Genomic DNA, 22,136 nt, shown 5'->3' on the forward strand with positions numbered 1-22,136 from the left:
CCCCCACTCTTCCCCCCCCCCCCCACTCTTCCCCCCCCCCACTCTTCCCCCCCCCCCACTCTTCCCCCCCCCCCACTCTTCCCCCCCCCCCACTCTTCCCCCCCCCCACTCTTTCCCCCCCAATGTGTAGTCTCTTCTCTCCCCCCCCCCCCCCCCAATGTGTAGTCTCTTCTCTCCCCCCCCCCCCCCAATGTGTAGTCTCTTCTCTCCCCCCCCCCCCCCCAATGTGTAGTCTCTTCTCTCCCCCCCCCCCCCCCCCAATGTGTAGTCTCTTCTCTCCCCCCCCCCCCCAATGTGTAATCTTCTCTTCCCCCCCCAATGTGTAGTCTCTTCTCTTCCCCCCCCAATGTGTAGTCTTCTCTTCCCCACCCACCCAATGTGTAGTCTCTTCTCTTCCCCCCCCCAATGTGTAGTCTCTTCTCTCCACCCCACCCCCAACCCCCTTCCCTGTGTAGTATCTTCTCTCCACTCCCCCCCCCCCCCCCCCTATGTAGTCACTTCTCTATACACACACACACCCCCTCCCCCTCCCCCTCCCCCTCCCCCTCCCCCTCCCCCTCCCCCTCCCCCTAAACCTCATCCAAGGACCTATTCTTGTGAATCTAGACCCAGTGCCAGCAGCTATTTGCCCATGGCACCATTGCAATTCTCAACTGATCTTTATACAGGGGTTGCTGAAGGTAATCATATCACTCCAACTGCCACCCAAGCTGAAATCAGCTAATTTAACACCATCTAGACCTTGAATGGGTTTTAAAGCATCTGTGTGATAAATAGACTGAACAACTGCGTTATTGTATTTGGAGGTAATTTTGCTTATTCAAAAATATAACTCTTATCACACTCCATGGAAGCATTTGTTGAATGCCCCAACCATTGTCTCAAGATTGTTTCCTGAATTACCTGCTACCTTAAGGTAATCCGGTCCTAAACAGCAGTGCATTGAAATACATCAAACTGAGTATCTGCAAAGAGGAACATCTCTTAATTCTATGACACCAGTGTGTCCAAAGGTGTATATTAAGGAAGGCTTTTTAAAGACCTCCTTCACCCTGTTGGCAGGACACAAAAGCTTGCCATTCACTTCTTGCCTCTAGTTTGCAACCTTTCTCAATTGCAGCATTCCCTCAGCACTGCACTGGAGATTATGCCCCAACCATTGTCTCAAGATTGTTTGCTGAATTACCTGCTACCTTAAGGTAATCCGGTCCTAAACAGCAGTGCATTGAAATACATCAAACTGAGTATCTGCAAAGAGGAACATCTCTTAATCCGATGACACCCAACCTTCTGAATTAACAACTTGTATTTATATAGCGCCTTTAACGTAGTGAAACGTCCCAAGGCGCTTCACAGGAGTATTATGAGGTAAAAATTTGACACCGAGCTGTATGTTGAAATTAGTGCAGGTGACCAAAAGCTTGGTCAAAGAGGTATGTTTTAAGGAGTGTCTTGACAGAGGAAAGGTGCAAAGGTTTAGGCAGGGAGTTCCAGAGTTTGGGGTCGAGACAACAGAAGGCACAGCCACCAATGGTTGAGTGATTACAATCAGGGATGCTCAGGAGGGCAGAATTAGAGGAGTGCAGACATTTCTGGGGAGGGGGTTGTGGGGCTGGAGAAGATTAGAGATAGGGAGGGACAAAGCCATGGAGGGATTTGAATACAAGGATGAGAATTTTGAAATTGTTGCTTAACCGGAAGCCAATGTAGGTAAGTGAACGAAGGTGGTTGAGCGGGACTCCAGGTGAAAGTGCTTTTAACTGCCGCCAAATTAGGCGTGCTTGTTGGGTTGATGGTGTGTAAATGTCTCCCCTCCTGAGTTTTATATTTGAAAGGAGGTGTGGTCGTTGTATAAAGACAGGCCTATATTGGAAAGAGTGCATTTGAAATAAGGTTGCCTATCTAGTTGCAATGAAATTTCTCATTTTATTGCGTTTTGAAGCGTTTCTGTAGTCTGTTTGGATATTTGTGAGAATCAATTAAAACTTTATCTGATTTCTAACTCTCCCCACTTGCCCTTCTCCCTGTCCTCCTCCCACCGCTCCGTCCTCTCCCTGTCTCGACTCTTTCTCCCCCCCCTGGATATGTAAATCATTGCTGTTGCTCTGTGACCAGAGAGAGGGATGCTTCAAGTTAAGCAATTCATTTGACTTTATCTTGTGAAGCGATTTGGATCAGTTCCTCATAGTTGTGTTGAGAACTGACTCCGGAAAGCAGATGCAAATAACAGACAATTGTGTGTTACAAATTTGCAACCAGGGCACAAGTCCTCTTATTTTTACAGCAGCACTGTCTTGATGTGGCTCAGTGGGTAGCACTCCCGTCTCTGAATCAGCAGGTTGTGGGTTCAAGTCCCACTCCAGAGACGTGAGAACAAAAATTCTAGGCTGACACTCCAGTGCGGTGCTGAGGGAGTGCTGCACTGTTGGAGGTGCCGCCTTTCACATGCGGCATTAAACCGAGGTCCCATCTGCCCTCTCGGGCCACTATTTCGAAGAAGAGCAGGGGAGTTATCCCTAGTGTCCTGGCCAATATTGATCCCTCAATCAACATAACAAAAACAGATTATCTGGTCATTATTACTGCTGTTTGTGGGAGCTTGCTGTGTGCAAATTGACTGCCACATTTCCCACAGTCCAATAGTGACTACACTCTAAAAGTACTTTATTTGCTTTAAAGTGCTTTGGGACGAACCTGAGGCCATGAAAGGCGCTATATAAATACAAGTCTTTATTGCAATAAACCTGAGAAAATAAAATGTTGAGGTCTTAATCTCTTTTCTACCAATGTAGACAGTTTTTAAACGGAATCAATTCGGGCATTAAATCAGTAAGAGAAAATCAAATAATATTTACATACTTTTTTGACTCCCCTCTAGTCCCAAAGATGGACCCTAATCTTTCCCCTCTCCCACTCTTCTGCGATTCTCATTTTACACTTTGGTACAACAAGAGATCAGTGACCCATTGGTGCACACTGATTGCTTTGTACCGTGAGGTGATAGAACGCTGGTTGAAGCTATGGGGTCGGAGGTGATTAATTTATGGTGCAGTATTTGTGAGGTTGGTGCTGAAAGAAGATTGGGCACTCCGCAAAGTGCTCTGGGAATTCCTAGTATAACAAGGTAGAGAGGCACTGGAGCAGGTGCACAAAAGAGTGTTACCAGAACTGACAGGTTATAAATACATGAGGGAGAAAGGGATAGCAGGATACGTTGATGGGGTGGGAAGAGGCTCGTGTTCACACCAGACCCTGCCTGCACCTCATGTCCATGCCAAAGTATTACCTGGCAAGGGTCGTTTGATGCTGATTATAGCAGAAGCCCTTTTATTTTGCTCTGTCAAGCTCCAGACACCGCTGTGCCTCTGCTCCTGTCCTGACTAACCCAGTAATTCAGTCTGCGACCTTCCTTGCTGGTTTTACTGACTTGCACAAGACAGGGCATTTACCCACTGAGTCACAGGAACATTTAAAAATAATAAGAAACCAGTAACTGCAAACCCAGGAATAAGCAGCAGTCGGGATTGAGCTGTTCACAGTTTGTTCTCGGAGTAGGAACAGGAGGAGGCCATTCAACCCCTTGAGCCTGCTCTGCCATTCAGTTAGATTACAAATGGTCTGCACCTCAACTCCATTTAGCCGCCTTTGCCCCGTATCCATTGATACCCTTGCCGAACAAAAATCTATCTCTTGCGTTGAAAGCTCTAATGATCCAATGCCTTTTGGGGGAGAGTCTTGCAGGTTTCTGCTATCCTTTGCGTGGAAAAAGCACTTCCGGTTGCAAAGGCTGACATCAATATTTCACTTAAATATTGGCAGCTGCTCCTGAAAGAATATAAGTCTGGTATGAACTGTGGCCATGCGGAGCTGGGTGACTGAGCTGTAAATACAGCAAAGTTCTGTTGCAAGAACATCTGTTTCCAAAAGTTTCTTCTCCGGGCATGAGTTAACAGAAAATGCTGATTTGACTTCAGAAGTTCGAAACTTATTGTGCTGGTAAATGCAAGGAATGAGAAATCTGAATCTGTTAGCTGGACGTAAATCCACAATAACAGCTTGCACTTGTACAGCGCCTTTAACTTAGTAAAATGGCCCAAGGCGCTTCACAGAAGATTATCAACCAAAATTTGACAACGGGCCTCATCAGGTCAACGAGGTAGATTTTCAGGAGTGTCTTAAAGGAGGAAAGAGAGTTGGAGAGGATTAGGGAGGGAATTACAGAGCTGGGACGCAGGTAGCTAAAGGCATGGCCGGCAATGGTGGAAACTGGGGATGAGCAAGAATTCGAGGAGCGCCGAGGTTCCCATTGGTGAAGGGGTCGAGAACCAGAGGCCACAGATGTAACGTAGAAGAAACGCAGGAAAACTTTTTTTCGCAGCGAGTGGTTAGGATCTGGCATGCACTGCCTGAGAGGGTGGTAATGGCAGAATCCATCGTGGCTTTCAAAAGAGAATTGGATAAGACCATTCTATGATTCTATGATCTTGGAGGCTTATAGGGCTGAAGGTGGTTACGGAGATAGGGAGGGGTGAGGCCATGGAGGGATTTGAACGCAAATAAGTTTCTGCTCATATTGGGTTCAAGTAAAACTGCCATGTACAGCAAGTCTGATTCAGAAGTTTACAAGTGAAATTAAAGGGCAGAGAATTAGGCCAAGGGCCATAATTAACTGATTCTTGTGCCTGATTGCACACAGTGTCGACAGTAGGATTAACAAGGAAAAGAATACCATACAACTGTTAGAAATCAGAATCCAAAATTGCCCTCGAAGGTGGTGTGCAGACCAGAAACTCAAATGGGCCAGCCACATAAATACTGTGCAACAAGAGCAGGTCAGAGGCTGGGTATTCTGCGACAAGTGTCTCACCTTCTGACTCCCCAAAGCCTTTCCACCATCTACAAGGCGCAAGTCAGGAGTGTGATGCAATACTCTCCACTTGCCTGGATGAGTGCGGCTCCAACAACACTCAAGCAGCTGGACACCATCCAGGACAAAGCAGGCCGCTTGATTGGCACCCCATCCACCACCTTAAACATTCACTCCCTTCACCACTGGTGCACTGTGGCTGCAGTGTGTACCATCTACAAGATGCACTGCAGCAACTCCCAAACTCGCGACCTCTACCCCCTAGAAGGACAAGGACAAGGGCAGCAGGCGCATGGGAACACCACCACCTCCACGTTTCCCTCCAAGTCACACATCATCCTGACTTGGAAATATATCGCTGTTCCTTCATCGTCGCTGGGTCAAAATCCTGGAACTCCCTCCATAACAGCACTGTGGGAGTACCTTCACCACACGGACTGCAGCGGTTCAAGAAGGCAGCTCACCACCACCTTCTCAAGGGCCATATGGGTGATAAACGCTGGCCTTGCCAGCGACACCCACATCCTATGAATGAATTTAAAAAAAAAAGAAAAGATGCTAGAGGCAAAAATCAGATGTCTGCTTCTAGAAAGGAGAGAAGAGTGATCAGCATTCATCAGGATCCAGCCCTGGTCTAAGGAACTCTCATCAGAAATATAAACCTGTCTCTTTATTTCCATTTCAGACGTTAATGTTTCTGGTGCCGTCCCTTGGGGTAAGATACTGACCTGCAGTTCCGAGGAACTGAGCTAACATTTCTCTTTACAGATGCAGTCAGGCTTGCTGTTTATTTTTAACACCTTGTTTTCAACAGGCTCAATTGCTGTGACAGTGCTGGGTTTGCGTTAATGGATTCTCGATGCTTTGTAAATTCTGTGCATCGACACAAGACCAAGATGACTGGATTCTTTTGGTGAGGGAGGTGGGGAAGAGAGGGGGAGATTAAAACTGTGTACTGTTCCAGACAGACATTTTTAAATGAAATGTAGCCTTTATTTTTGCTGTCTTGCAGTTTTCAGCATGGAAGATAGAGATAACCAGCTCCTGATCCCAACTCGCACCACAGCGGTACTGCACCTGCAGCCCCTGCCGGTGTGTGTGAGGTGCACACGTGCCCGTGGGGGCCTCACAAGTTCTGGGTTTAGTTATGCTCTGCGCATGCACCTAAACCCCGAACTTGCAATCTATCAAGAATCCTCTTGACAGATCGCGCACATCCGGAAGTAAAGGGCCTCCGTGGGCGGAGAGTTAGGCTATTTACCCAACTTCTGCCCAGCGAATGCCCTTGAAATTCCTGCGGCTGAGCGTAAGGCCTGCTTTTATCAGCGTAAGACTTTTGAAGCACAGAATAGTACATTTTTTTTCAATAATTTATACCTTTAAAATCCTACGGTAAGTTTATTTTTAGACCCTTTAAAATATGTACTTTTTTTTCCAAAAAATTAAATGTTTGTTTTGATTTAAATAATTAAATTCCATTTTGATTACTTTCAAATGAGATTTTAAAATATTTTAAGTGCTCATTTTAATGTGTTTTGGGGGTATTCCCATTCATACTTTTGGTGATTCTGTACATACGGAACTCGCCACAAGTATGAATGGGAATAGCCCTACTTTGGCTGGGCTGGCCCCAGTGACACATACGAAGCGCTTACGTTCCTGAGATACGCAGGCCTTCGCGTAGAGGCCCAGGACCACAAGTCGCCGAACCTCCGGGTAGTTTTGTAAGAGATTTTTGCGGTCTGCCCGCAGGAAGCCTCCGACCGCAAATTCTGGGCCATTTAAAAAAAAAAACATTATTTTCAGTGTTTGTGTGTTTTGGAGGGTATTCCTTAACAGATCTTGGGCACCTGTTGACCTGGCTGAGATGGCCCTCCATTGGTCCAGGCAACGCCCAGTCCCACCTCGTGCAGCTACGTCTGCGCCGGGGTGTCCCTGGAGAAGGAGCTCGCGGTACGCCTGAGGCCTTCCGCGACCGGTAGGCACGGAGGACCTGGAGTGCATTGTCGACACCGGGAACATTGTGCTTTAATTTGAGCCGTTTCCTATTTCTTTTACTTGCAATTTGCTGTTTATTATTTGTGCCTCTTGTTTTTTTGATGACAGCCGAGTCATCCTAATTGGCCTCCTATAAGAGTTTGACGTGTTGCTATGCAACCAGGCACGGGGATGCGCATGATTCATCCAGGGGTTTTTCTGCTGTGTCCCTGTACGAAGTTCTGCCATCTGCTGGCTGGCTTTCTTTTTCCCCCTTTTGCGATTCAACTCTGAAGTAGATATCAGTATTGTTATGCAGCATATTTTGCGCATTGGTACCAATACTCTAAGAAAGATCACACCTAAGCTAACGCACATTGTGCTTCTTGTGTGATATGCAACGCCTCCAGTTACCTTCACCACCAGTCCCAGTTCTTTCACAGTACAAGTGAATATAACATGAAAATTTCATATACATATCATTGCACTTAGCTGAAATCCTAGTGACGATACTGATTATTGATCTGCAGGATATATATATATATCCTGTGTTTTATATTTTGTCTTGTCAGCTGTGGCTCAGTGGGTAGCACACTCGCCTCTGTGTCAGAAGGTTGTGGGTTTAAGTCCCACTCTAGGGACTTTGAGCACAAAAATCTAGGCAGACACTCCACTGGAGCACTGCACTGTCGGAGTAGCCGTCTTTTGGATGAGACATTAAACCAAGGCCCTGTCTGCTCTCTCAAGTGGACGTAAAAGATCCCAAGGCCACTATTTTGAAGAAAAGCAGGGGAGTTATCCCCCAATATTTGGTCCTGGCCAATATTTATCCCTCAATCAACATAACAAAAAATCAGATTTATCTGCTCATTATCAAATTGCTGTTTGTGGGAGAAACATAGAAACATAGAAAATATGTGCAGGAGAAGGCCCTTCGAGCCTGCACCACCATTCAGTAAGATCATGGCTGATCATTCCCTCAGTACCCCTTTCCTGCTTTCTCTCCATATCCCTTGATCCCTTTAGCCGTAAGGGCCATATCTAACTCCCTCTTGAATATATCCAATGAACTGGCATCAACAACTTTCTGCGACAGGGAATTCCACAGCTTAACAACTCTCTGAGTGAAGACGTTTCTCCTCATCTCAGTCCTAAGTGGCCTACCCCTTATCCTAACCTGTCCCCTGATTCTGGACTTCCCCAACATCGGGAACATTCTACCTGCATCTAACCTGTCCCGTCCCATCAGAATCTTGTATGTTTCTATGAGATCCCCTATCATCCTTCTAAACTCCAGTGAATGAAGGCCCAGTCGATCCAGTCTCTCCTCATATGTCAGTCCTGCCATCCCGGGAATCAGTCTGGTGAACCTTCGCTGCACTCCCTCAATAGTAAGAACATCCTTCCTCAGATTAGGAGATCAAAACTGAACACAATATTCCAGGTGAGGCCTCACCAAGGCCCTGTACAACTGCAGTAAGACCTCCCTGCTCCTATACTCAAATCCCCTAGCTATGAAGGCCAACATGCCATTTGCCTTCTTCACCGCCTGTTGTGCTTATATGCCAACTTTCAATGACTGATGAACCATGACACCCAGGTCTCGTTGCACCTCCCCTTTTCCTAATATTCCCTCTTCGCGTTTTTGCTCCCAAAGTGGATAACCTCACATTTATCCACATTATACTGCATCTGCCATGCATTTGCCCACTCACCTAACCTGTCCAAGTCACCCTGCAGCCTCTTAGCGTCCCCCTCACAGCTCACACCGCCACCCAGTTTAGTGTCATCTGCAAACTTGGAGATATTGCACTCAATTCCTTCATCTAAATCATTAATGTATATTGTAAATAGCTGGGGTCCCAACACTGAGCCCTGCGGCACTCCACTAGTCACTGCCTGTCATTCTGGAAAGGACCCGTTTATCCCGACTCTGTTTCTTGTCTGCCAGCCAGTTCTCTATCCACGTCAGTATATTACCCCAATACTATGTGCTTTGATTTTGCACACCAATCTCTTGTGTGGGACCTTGTCAAAAGCCTTTTGAAAGTCCAAATGCACCACATCCACTGGTTCTCCCTTATCCACTCTGCTAGTTACATCCTCAAAAAATTCCAGAAGATTCGTCAAGCATGATTTCCCTTTCATAAATCCATGCTGACTTGGACCGATCCTGTCACTGCTTTCCAAATGTGCTGCTATTTCATCTTTAATAATTGATTCCAACATTCTCCCCATTATCGATGTCAGGCTAACCAGTCTATAATTCCCTGTTTTCTCTCCCTCCTTTTTTTAAAAAGTGGTGTTACATTAGCTACCCTCCAGTCCATAGGAACTGATCCAGAGTTGGTAGACTGTTGGAAAATGATCATCAATGCACCCACTATTTCCTTATGTACTCTGGGATGCAGACTATCAAGCCCCGGGAATTTATCGGCCTTCAATCCCATCAATTTCCCTAACACAATTTCACGCCTAATAAGGATACCCTTTAGTTCCTCCTTCTCACTAGACCCTCGGTCCCCTAGTATTTCCGGAAGGTTATTTATGTCTTCCTTCGTGAAGACAGAATCAAAGTGTTTGTTTAATTGGTCCGCCATTTCTTTGTTCCCCATTATAAATTCACCTGAATCCAACTGCAAGGGACCTACGTTTGTTTTCACTAATCTTTTTCTCTTCACATATGTATAGAAGCTTTTGCAGTCAGTTTTTATGTTCCCGGCAAGCTTCTTCTCGTACTCTATTTTCCCCCTCTTACTTAAACCCTTTGTCCTCCTCTGCTGAATTCTAAATTTCTGCTAGTCCTCAAGTTGCTGCTTTTTCTGGCCAATTTATATGCCTCTTCCTTGGATTTAACACTATCCCTAATTTCCCTTGTTAGCCACAGTTGAGCCACATTCCCAGTTTTATTTTTACTCCAGACAGGGATGTACAATTGCTGAAGTTCATCCATATGATCTTTAAATGTTTGCCATTGCCTATCCACCGTCAACCCTTTAAGTATCATTTGCCAGTCTATCCTAGCCAATTCACGCCTCAAATCATCGAAGTTACCTTTCCTTAAGTTCAGGACCCTAGTTTCTGAATTAACTGTCATTCTCCATCTTAATAAAGAATTCTACCATGTTATGGTCACTCTTCACCAAGGGGTCTTGCACAACAAGATTGCTAATTAGTCCTTTCTCATTACACATCACCCAGTCTCGGATGACCAGGTCACTAGTTGGTTCCTCGACATATTGGTCGAGGAAACCATCTCTAATACACTCCAGGAAATGCTCCTCCACCGCATTGCTATCAGTTTGGTTAGCCCAATCTATATGTAGATTAAAGTCATCCATGATAACTGCTGAACCTTTATTGCATGCATCCCTAATTTCTTGTTTGATGCTGTCCCCAACCTTACTACTACTGTTTGGTGGTCTGTACACAACTCCCACTAGCGTTTTCTGCCCTTTGGTATTCCGTAGCTCCACCTATACTGATTCCATATCATCCAAGCTAATGTCCTTTTTTACTATTGCATTAATTTCCTCTTTAACCAGCAATGCCACCCCGCCTCCTTTTCCTTTCTGTCTATCCTTCCTAAATGTTGAATACCCCTGGATGTTGAGTTCCCAGCCTTGGTCACCCTGGAGCCATGTCTCCATGATGCCAATTACATCATACCCATTAACTGCTATCTGCGCAGTTAATTCGTCCACCTTATTCCGAATACTCCTCGCATTGAGGCACAGAGCCTTCAGACTTGTCTTTCTAACACACTTTGCCCCTTTTAGAATTTTGCTGTAATGTGGCTCTTTTTGCTTTTAGCCTTAGGTTTCTCTGTCCTCCACTTTTACTTTTCTTCTTTCTAACTTTTGCTTCTGCCCCCATTCTACTTCCCTCTGTCTCCCTGCATAGGTTCCCATCCCCCTGCCATATTAGTTTAACACCTCCCCAACAGCACTCGCAAACACTCCCCCTAGGACATTGGTTCCAGTCCTGCCCAGGTGCAGACTGTCCGGTTTGTACTGGCCCCACCTCCCCCAGAACCGGTTCTAATGTCCCAGGAATTTGAATCCCTCCCCTCTGCATCACTCCTCAAGCTACGTATTCATCTGAGCTATCCTGCGATTCCTACTCTGACTAGCACGTGGCACTGGTAGCAATCCTGCGATTACTACTTTTGAGGTCCTACTTTTTAATTTAGCCCCTAGCTTGCTGTGCGCAAATTGGCTGCCGCGTTTCCAACATTGCAACAGAGACTACACTTCAAAAAGTACTTCATTGGCTGGAAAGTGCTTTGAGACATCTGGTGGTCATGAAAGGCGCTATATAAATGCAAGTCTTTCTTTTACTTCTTTCACCATGCATATCCCCCAGGCAGTCGGTGCGTGCAACGAGCATTCGTTGCCATGGGAATGAACTCTGGTGTATTTAGACAAGTTGCATTCCCACAGTCACTGGCCTAGAGCTGTTTTTACAGTGCGGTACTTCTGCCTGCTCCTGACACGCGGGTTTCACAATTAGCATGGCAGCACAAAATAAACTTGCTGGATTCCGTTCCTTCACTGTTGGAGGAGGCAGTAAGCCGAAGCCTGTCTGCTCTCTCGGGTGGATGTAAAAGATCCCATGGCACTGTTTAGAAGATCAGGGGAGGTCTTCCCCCTCTGGTGTCCTGGGCCAATATTTATTCCTCAACCAACATCACGGAAACAGTTCATCGTTAATACATTGCTGTTTGCGGGAGCTTGCTGTGCGCAAATTAATTGACTGTAAAGTGCTTCTTATGTGGCTAGGTGTCAAATGTATTTGTTTTGTCTTGTAACACTCCAGTGAGGCATCTTGGGATGTTTTACTATGTTAAAGGCTCTATATAAATAAGAGTTGTTGTTTGGTACATCCTGAGGTCACGAAAGGCGCTGTTCTTTTTTACTGAGTCCTCATGGCCACTGGCCTTAACCTTCAACAAGTTTATTCTGATGTTGCCTATGTATCTGGCACAAAATATGGCCAACTTGGGTTTAGTGTTGGTGTTAATGTGGAACATTGCCTGCAAAAGGAATGCTACATGGAAACAGAAAGGTAAAGTGCGGTATTTTCCTTTTTGCAGACATGTCCTGCCGTTCCCGGCTAGCAACGCTGAATGAAAAGCTGACCGCACTAGAACGACGGATTGAATACATCGAAGCAAGGGTAAGAAGGACCGAGTTGGATTTATTGGGCAATGGGAAAATTATATTGAAAGAACATGTTTTATTCTTTAGTACTACAGTAAATCATAGCTTTGAGTGGTTGTTCCTCTCCATATTTGCACAGAGCAGTCGGGTACCTTGTGTGGTGCTGTATAATCCATTCTAATAAACCAGCGGGGCTGGTGATTGTGTTCAGCCAATATGGTGGTGGACATTTCATTCAATGTATTGTCACATGTTGAGGACTGCACAGGAAATGATGTGCGTTTGTAATGTGGACATTCACTGTTCCCCCATATCATTTTATTTTCACATCTCTTGCAGTACTCTTAAACATTTTTTTTCTTGAATTTTGGGCTCACTGAGAAATAAACATTTCATACGGGCACCCAGTATTAGCATCGAGCACTTTCAGGTCCAGTGCAGCAGTTACAGCCCCAGCAATGTGTCTCGATCCCACCCGCAGAAGAACACCTCTCCCGCGCAGTGTGTAGCTCTCCATTTCCAGCACTGGTCCACCTGTGGTCTCTATTGGGCCAGCTTTGTACTGCAAGTCCTTGCCCACTAACGAGTGCTCAAACTCATTTCACAACGGAGCCTGTTTGCCAGGAGATAGAAGAGACTTCTCCCGTTCTCCAGTCTGGGTTGGCCTTGAACCCCAGTCCCAGAGATGAAAGGGTTTTATTGCGAAGATCACCTGCAGTAAATACTGAGCTTCCACCGCAGCATGGGAACGTGTTGAAGCTCACTTGACCCTTGGTATGCAAATTTGAGGGAAGCGGGACTAATTTTACAGGCCCATTTATAGGGATATGAGGAAGGTGCGGGGAGTGGGAATAACTGGATTGCTCTTCGAAAGAGCCGGCACAGACTCAATGGGCTGAACAGCCTTCTGTGCTGTACTATTCTACAATTCTTTGATAGAATATTAGTGCACAAATCACGGGTGCAATAAAGTGCTGAAAATATACTGTCAGACGTAGGAATTGTTAGATGAGAAAAGACCAAAGATCCGTCTAGTTTGCCTTCTACTATCCTGGTAGTCACATGTTAGTGATGTAATGGACTTGTTGTCCAATCATAGCAAAGATTTAACCCAGTACATTTGCTATTTTGAGAGAGCGAGAACACGAGAGAAAGATGTGACCTGGCACATTTTGAACTGTGCGGGTGTTACCAGTTCACCTATTTTAATGTTCTGTGCTCGTGAGGTTCAGTATTAGATTTCCGGACGAGCCCATACGCTGCGCTTCATAACACACCGTTCCTTGGTCCGCTCCCCCACAAACCTAAACTTCAAATGATGCGGCTCACCTGCAGGGAGAGCATGGTGGATCATTTTACTGTCCGAATAGTGACCATTTGTAGGCGCCCAGTGGCCAAAATGCTCTCGGTGCCAACAGGTATTTATTGCTGAAGCCTGTTTAGACTGAAGCCAACTCCACTTCAGTGCATAAATACAGGAAAATGGTTCACCATTGGCCAAATCTCAAGACCCAGACCGCCCCCTCCAAACAAAAGGTAAAGGGCATCTATGGCGAACCTAGTAGGGGTGTCTTGCAGCTACGTAACTACCTGAGGAACAGGCTCGAGCTGCATTTGTGCTGTAACAGAGTCAATTCATGCAGATGTAGCAATGTCAGCCGTGTAGCAGGAATGCTACTCTGTGTCTGAATTTTTTTTCTTTTATAAAGGTTTTTTTGAATGGACAGAACAAGTCTACTGATGATATGTGGGTGTGACTTGATTAGCTTTATTTCAGTTTGCTCTGCCCTTTCTCAGTTCAATGCGTAGGGAACGGTTATGTTACTGGACTAGTAATCCAGAGGCCTGGACTAATGATCTGGAGACGTGAGTTCAAATCCCACCATGGCAGCTGGGGAATTTAAATTCAGTTAATTAAATAAATCTGGAATAAAAAGCTAGTGTCAGTAATGGTGAGCATGAAATTACCGGGTTGTCATAAAAACCCATCTGTTTCACTAATGCCCATTAGGGAAGGAAATCTGCTGTCCTTACCCAGTCTGGCCTATAGATGACTCCAGATCCAAAGCAACATGGTTGACTGTTAACTGCCCTCTGAAATGGCCCAGCAAGCCACTGAGTTGTATACGAACATAAGAATTTGGAGTAGGCCATTTGGCCCCTCGAGCCTTTTCCGCCATTTAGTAAGATCGTGGCTGATCTGATCTTGGGCTCAGCTCCACTTCCCTGCCCGCTCCCCATAACCCTTTACTCCCTTATCGCTCAAAAATGTGTCTCCGCCTTGAATATATTCAATGACCCAGCCTCCACAGTTCTCTGGGGCAGAGAATTCTATAGATTTACGACTGAGAGAAGAAATTCCTCCTCATCTCAGTTCTAAATGGCCGACCCCTTATTCTTAAACTAGACCCCTAGTTCTGGATTCCCCCATGAGTGGAAACATCCTCTCTGCATCTACCTTGTCAAGCCTCCTCATAATCTTATGTTTTAATAAGATCACCTCTCATTCTTCTCAACTCCAATGAGTATATGCCCAACCTGCTCAACCTTTCTTCGTAAGTCAACCTCCTCATCGCTGGAATCAACCAAGTGAACCTTCTCTGAACAGCCTCCAATGCAAGTATATCCTTCCTTAAATACGGAGACCAAAACTGCATGCAGTACTCTAGGTGTGGCCTCACCAATACAGTTGTAGCAGGACTTCCCTGCTTTTATACTCTATCCCCATTGCAATAAAGGCCAACATTCCATTTGCCTTCCTGATCACTTGCTGTACCTGCATACTAACTTTGTGTTTCATGCACAAGGACCCCCAGGTCCCTCTGTGTTGCAGCATTTTGTAGTTTTTCTCTGTTTAAATAATAATTTGCTTTTTTATTTTTCCTATCAAAATGGATAACCTCACTTTCCCACATTATACTCCATCTGCCAAATATTTGCCCACTCATTTAGCCTGTCTGTATTAAAGAAGGCAGCTCACCACCACCTTCTTGAGGGCAATAAATGCTGGCCTTGCATGCGATGCCAACATCCCATGAATTAATAAGGGTTTTACATACTTCACCTTGGTGACCATTCTTTGGGTGTGAGGTAGAGAGAGCCCTTGGGGGAGTTGAGTGCGGAGAACCAGTTAATATTGCTTGCGATGCGTACTTTGTGCTAAAGGTACACTTTTTTTTTTTTTATTTTTGGATTTGTTTTGCAGGTAACCAAGGGGGAGACCCTGACTTAAAACAAGTGCCTCTCAAGACCTGCTCGGAATGTGGAACTGACGTAATCATGTCGGTGATGGACGGCTGCCATCACATGCTCAGCCATCAAACTTTTGTCCCTTTCTCTCATCACTCTTTTGATCATTAAAAAGCTTTTAACGAGAGAGCTTGAAATAATTCAGACTGAGGATTCCATACTGCATTGGCCCCCACATTTGTAAAGAGGAAGGTCGGTGGGGGGGGGGGGGTGGGAGAGGGGAGGAGAGGTGTGGAATTGTGCCAACTCTATTTGTGGTGGTGTTTTCTTCCCCCCCCTCAAGATTTCAAGAACTGTGTTCTAACTCGTTCCATTTCATTTTTGATAAATAATGTCTAACCGTTTGAAATGTTCAGCCTGCCAGTTATCCAGCCAGCTTCAGGGTGAGAACATAACTACCGTCTTTCTTAGAAGCATCACATATGCAACATTTTTTTGGGGGGAGGGGGTGTGGGTATTACAAATAATCATTTTATAGTTTATTTTCATTGTCCCAATGTGGTTCACTGTATATTGAAAATAACAATGTGGGAAAAAAAACAAAATTTTTTCGGTGTTATTAAATGGGTGTATTGTACCTGAGGGAAACTTACTGAATTTTTTTGGGGGTGAGGGGGGAGAGCCGAATGGAATTATTAGAGTAGTTCTCATGCACCTCAAAACCTGGCTAGTTGCACTTTCCTCTCGATTCGCTGGAGTGCCCTATCATGTCTGGCTACAACACAGGGCTGTTTAACAAGTGGAGTAGGTGCGCACACAGAGGCGTAGTTTATTTAGCCTGCCTTCACCGTGACTAGCCATCCCTGACACAGTACCAAAAATAGGACCTGTACTTTTTTTTGACTTTGGTAGTCGAATTGCAGTACAAATGATTCCACAAAGCTTAAAGCGTTTCCAACATTGCAATAGTGACTAGACTTCAAAGCACTTCGGGAAGTCCTGAGGTTTGAAAGCCACTATATAAATACAAGTCTTTCTTTCACGACCTCCGATCATCCCAAAGCAATTTATAGCCCATTAAGTACTTTTTGAAGTGTAGTAATGTACGAAATGTGGCAGCCAATTTGTGCACAGCAAGCTCCCACAAACAGCAGTGTGATGATGACCAGATAATCTGTTTTTAGATGTTGGTTTAAGGATAACTATTGGCCCAGAACACCAAGGAGATCGCCCCTGTTCTTTTAAAATAGTGCCATGGGACTTTTTATGCCCGCCTGAATGGGCAGGTGGGGGCATTGGTTTAATGTCCCATCTAAAAGACGGCATCTCCAGCAGTGCAGCACTCCCTCACTACTGCACTGGCGTGTCAGCCTAGATTTTGCGCTCTTGAGTGGGGCTCGAACCCACAACCTTCTGACTCAGGCAAGAGTGCAGCCACTGAGCCAGGGCCCACACTACGCAATGCTGCTCATTTCTACAAGGAAACAAAGCATGTTGAAGCGTGGCAGCAATTTGGCCACTACTATCTAAAAGACGTGCTTTAAAATGACCTCTAGTCTGGGCAATGACGTTATTTTATCCCATTTACTTACCACGTAACATCCGACTCTGCCCTTGCCTCAGCTCATCCGCTGCTGAAGCCCTCATCCATGCCTTTGTTACCTCTAGACTTGACCATTCCAATGCACTCTTGGCTGGCCTCCCACCATTCTACCCTACGTAAACTAGAGGTGATCCAAAACTCGGCTGCCTGTGTCCTAATTTGCACCAAGTCCCACTCACCCATCACTCCTGTGCTCGCTGACCTACATTGGCTTCCGGTTAAGCAACGCCTCGATTTCAAAATTCTCATCCTTATTTTCAAATCTCTCCATGGCCTCGTCCCTTGCTATCTTCGTAATCTCCTCCAGCTCCACAACCCCACCGAGATGTCTGCACTCCTCTAATTCTGCCCTCCTGAGCACCTCTAATTATAATCACTCAACTGTTGGTAGCCGTGCCTTCTGTTGCCTAGACCCCAAGCTCTGGAACTCCCTGCCTGGACCTCTCTACCTCCCTTTCCTCCTTCAAGACGCTCCTTAAAACCTACCTCTTTCACCTGTCCTAATTTCTACTTGTGTGGCTCGGTGTCAAATCTTTTATCTCATAATACTCCTGTGAAGCGTTTGGGACGTTTCACTATGTTAAAGGCGCTATATAAATACAAGTTGTTACCGCAGTGGTGTTTACTCGAGTAGCATTGAGACTTGTAGGACAACTTCCTGTGTGTTAAGTTTTTAAAAACGACATTTTTTTTTGTTTGTAATGCTGACAAACCAATTTTTGTTTAATATATCTAGTGAATCTTCTGTGGCATTGCTCGGATTACTTGGCTGAAAGGTTCTGCATTCACTTTGTCGTTAACGGGCTGAGTGGTCACAGTGCTCCCCCTGGCAGAAAGCAAGAATTACAGCTCTTGTAATATTTCTTGAGGTTGTAATGCCATTCTGTGCAGGAATGGTTACCACTGCAGTGCTACCCGTTGGTTAAAATGGATGGGACGTGTACAAGCATTGTCAACTTAAGCATTTTATATACAGTAATATTTTTACGTTCTGCAATATTTCTTTTTAATCGTTTTCTTTCTTCCTTACAAATGCGAAATACTGTGCATGTTGGGAATCTGAAAAAAAAATCACAAAATGCTGGAAATGCTCCGCAGGTCAGGCAGCATCTGTGGAGAGAAATACAGAGTTAACGTTTCAGCGCATCAGAACTGGAAAAGTTAGAGATTTAACTTGCTTAAAACCTCGTTATATCTCAACTTTTTCAGTTCTGACTCGAGGTCATCGACCTGAAACGTTATCTCTGTTTCTCCACCTCTCAAATGGAGGAGGTAGACAGATTTTTGAACGATAAAAGAGTCTAGGTTTATGGGGAGTGGGCAGGGAAATGGAGTTGAGGCCAAGATCAGATCAGCCAAATGGCCTACTCCTCCTAATTATGTTCCACGGATGTTGCCTGACCTGCTGAGTATTTCCAGTATTTTCTGATTTTCTTCCTTTCCTCTCCTTGCTGGGCATCCATCATATTTCTGCCTTTACTAAATATTTACAAAGGCCTGCGTGTTGAATGAAATCTTTCACTCTTGGCAGTCTGTTGACCTGATTCGAATTTCTGGGTGGAATTTTTCATCCATTTGAGAAAGGGAAAGACCAGTAATAGGAAGTGCTATTGGTGACGACACTGGGAAGAAAGTTGTACTATTCTGACCTGACTGGATATCGGGCACCCTGAGGCAAACCGCCTCATTTCTAGGTTAGTTGTTTGGCGGCTGAGAGATTATGCTAGTCAAACAGTGAGGGTGGAAGAGGTAATGGGTGCCTGCTCTTTGGGCAATATTATTGCATCAATGTATTATGCAACAACAGTGAGACATGGTTCCTGAATTCTTGGGGAATGGCAGCAGGCTCGGTAGGTTCTCACTGGGAAGGACAATAAATCTCTGGCTCTCGGCATACCTGCAAACCTCAAAGGTTGACTGAAGAATGGTAGCACAGGACTTGAAATAGGCTGCTTGTCGATACCTTGGGCTTGGAATAGAAAGTAGAAAAGGAAGAGGAAGACTTGCATTTATATAACACCTTTCACGACTACCGGACATCCAAAATGCTTTAAAGCCAATGAAGTACTTTTGGAGTGTAGACACTGTTGTAATGTAGGAAACTCAGCAACTAATTTGCACACAGCAAGCTCCCACAAACAGCAATGTGATAATGACCAGATAATTTTTTGTTATGTTGATTGAGGGATAAATATTGGCCAGGACACCAGGGATAATTCCCCTGCTCTTTGAAATAGTGCCATGGGATCTTTTATGTCCAGCCGAGAGAGCAGACGGCCTCGGTTTAAGTTCTCATCCGAAAGACAGCACCTCTGACGCTGCAGCTCTTCCTCAGCACTGCAATGGAAAGACAGCCCAGATTTTTGTGATCAAGTCTCTGGAGTGGGACTTAAACCCACAACCTTCTGACTCCAGGGCAAGAGTGCTACTAACTGAGCCACAGCTGACTGAATGAAGGTTAGGAACATTATGGTGAGGAGGGATTTCACAGTGATCTCTAACTCTTGTCTGTTTAATGCACTGATTTTGCAGTGTCTCCTGCACTGTATGTTACCACCGGTGAGTACCGACTCCAGCTACAGAAGAGGGAACTTAACTGCTTTATACAGACAGTGGGGTGTATGCGAGTAACCGTGGATCCTTCATAGTAACAAATTCAAGAGAGAACTGGATAGATAATCTACTGAGAAAGCCATTGAGTGTGGTCATTTTCAGACTGCAATGGTCTCTTTACTCCTATTGTATTGGCTGTAGAGTCAATTTCTAAAGGTCAAATCGGCTGACGGGGAAAATGTCAACAAGAGTGGTATTCGAAATAAAGTATTCGGGTCTGAATTTTAAATTTTAAACTTTGAGATTGTATACAAAACATACAAAATGCATCTAGAAAATGTTTGCTTATGGAAAGGGATGGAGAGCTGCATATTATATTACTAGTGGTCTTTCAATTGTATAAAAGCGTCTACTGCTTGAATTAATGGATTTCTCACACTGAATATTAAAAAAAACTCGCAGCCCAGTTACCTTCACCCTTTGGCAGTTTCCCATAATAATAATAGAGAAACTGCCAAGAAGATTTACAGGGATGATACCAGAAATGCGAGGGTATACATATCAGGAAAGGATGAACAAGCTGGGTCTCCATTCTCTTGGAAAAAAAGAAGGTTGAGGGGTGATCGAATAGGGGCCCTCAAACATTATAAAAGGTTTTGATAAAGTGGATACAGAGAGAATGTTTCCACTTATGGGGAAGAGCATAACTAGAGGTTATCAATATAAGATAGTCACCAAGAAATCCAATAGGGAATTCGAAGAAACTTCTTTACCGAGATAGTGGTGAGAATGTGGAACTCGCTACCACAGGGAGTGGTTGAAGCGAATAGTATCAATGCATTTAAGGGGAGGCTGGACAAGCATATGAGGGAGAAGGGAATCGAGGGTTATGCTGATAGATTTAGATGAGGAAAGATGATAGGAGGCTCGAGTGGAGCATAAATGCCTGTTTCTGTGCCGTATATCCGATGTAATCCTATGTAATAATAATGGGACAAAATGTTTCAGTGGCTGAACTAAGAAAGGCAAAAGCACCAAACAGGAGGGGAAAAATGAGGGGAGGGGGAGCTTAATGCAAGGTCAAAGAAAAGGTTCACTAAAGAACTGTTTGACTGTGAAAGTGTCCTTTTGAACTTTTACTCTTCATTTTATTTGTAAATTGGGGTCTCAAATCAAGGCTTTGTTAGTGAATTTCTGCTTTGTAAAGTAATTGATGAGCTGGGACTAGTCAAAGAGCTATTTGAAAAAAAAATCTAATTTTATGTTGAAGCTTTCCCAAATTATGAGAATTATCAAAGCTTTGAGATGTTTGATTTATGAGAAGGTATTAAAATACTGCGGAACCAACTATTTTACAGAAATCCCGTGAAATTTGTGTTTTGCTTTTGGTTTGGTTCATTGTGGTTTATAGGCTTGAGATGTCATGTGCCAGAATGCTACTTGTACAAAGCTTTTGACACGGATTCCAGTGACCTTATTAGCAACAAAGGGGATTTACTATTCACCCTGATGTGAGTGTCTCTGGCAAGACCAGCATTTATTGGCCATCCCTAATTGACGTTAAGGAGGTGACGGTGAGCCGATGCCTTGAACTGCTGCAGTCCGTGTGGTGAAGGTACTCCCACAGTGCTGTTAGGGAGAGAGTTCCAGGATTTTGACCCAGCGATGATGAAGAAACGGTGATCTATTTCCAAAAGTGTGACTGGTCGGGAACTTTCAAGTGGTGGTGTTCCCATGCGTTTGCTGCCCTTGTCCTTTTTAGGTGGTAGAGGTCGCGGGTTTGAGAGGTGCTGCCGAAGAAGCCTTGGCGAGTTGCTGCAGTCTATCTTGTAGATGGTACACACTGCAGCCACGTGCATTGGTGGTGGAGGGGGTGCCGATCTAGCGGGCTGCTTTAGCCTCGATGGTATCGAGCTTCTTGAACATGCTACATTATCAGATGCTTTGGATATGAAACCATGCTTCAGTCTATCGTGATACAAAGCAGTTGGTTGCTGGATCTGTGCACTGCAGCCCCATGATACATCCATTCAATGATTCATTCTAACTTATCATCATAGGCAGTCCCTCGGAATCTAGGAAGACTTGTTTCCACTCTTAACATGAGTTCTTAGGTGGCTGTACGAGAACCATAGTCTGTCACAGGCGGGACAGATAGTCGTTGAGGGAAAAGGTGGGTGGGACTGGTTTGCCGCACGCTCTTTCCGCTGCCTGCGCTTGATTTCTGCATGCTCTTGGCGACGAGACTCGAGGTGCTCAGCGCCCTCCCGGATACACTTCCTCCACTTGGGGCGGTCTTTGGCCAGGGACTCCCAGGTGTCAGTGGGGATGTTGCACTTTATCAGGGAGGCTTTGAGAGTGTCCTCGTAACGTTTCCAATGCCCACCTTTGGCTCGTTTGCCGTGAAGGAGTTCCGAGTAGAGCATTTGCTTTGGAAGTCTCGTATCTAGCATGCAAACTATGTGGCCTGCCCAGCGGAGCTGATCAAGTGTGGTCAGTGCTTCAAAGCTGGGGATGTTGGCCTGATCGAGGACGCTAACGTTGGTGCCATGATAAATGCTATTTGCTTGATGCAAGAAAACCTATTTTGTAATCCACTTGATCTGCATACACAATTTTGTTAGCAATCTGCCTTTCACCACAACCATTATATCCTCTGGTTTCATTAGCATAAGTTTAAATTTTGCGCTGTAAGGACAAACCTAGATCATTTGCATTGCAAATGAGTGGTTAACAATTAATTTGTGACACATTTGTGTGATGAATATGCTTGCTGAGTTTCACA

General features: G+C 45.0%; 2 protein-coding genes across 2 annotated transcripts in view; one reads left to right on the forward strand and one right to left on the reverse strand.

The window, feature by feature from the left end:
- brk1 (BRICK1 subunit of SCAR/WAVE actin nucleating complex) overlaps positions 1 to 15,399 on the forward strand; it is a 16,162-nt gene extending 763 nt beyond the window's left edge. Inside the window, exons 2-3 of the mRNA XM_070895584.1 lie at positions 11,940 to 12,022; positions 15,212 to 15,399. Of these exons, the coding sequence (XP_070751685.1) occupies positions 11,940 to 12,022; positions 15,212 to 15,238 (110 nt within the window). The 3' untranslated portion in view covers positions 15,239 to 15,399. The remainder of the gene's footprint in view (positions 1 to 11,939; positions 12,023 to 15,211) is intronic.
- The window catches only part of LOC139277301 (FANCD2 opposite strand protein-like), a 66,888-nt gene that overhangs the window by 40,769 nt on the left and 3,983 nt on the right, over positions 1 to 22,136 (reverse strand). The gene's annotated exons all lie outside the window — the stretch shown is intronic.

This window comes from Pristiophorus japonicus, chromosome 12 (assembly GCF_044704955.1).
Source record: "Pristiophorus japonicus isolate sPriJap1 chromosome 12, sPriJap1.hap1, whole genome shotgun sequence".
In the NCBI taxonomy this organism is placed as follows: Eukaryota; Metazoa; Chordata; class Chondrichthyes; family Pristiophoridae; genus Pristiophorus; species Pristiophorus japonicus.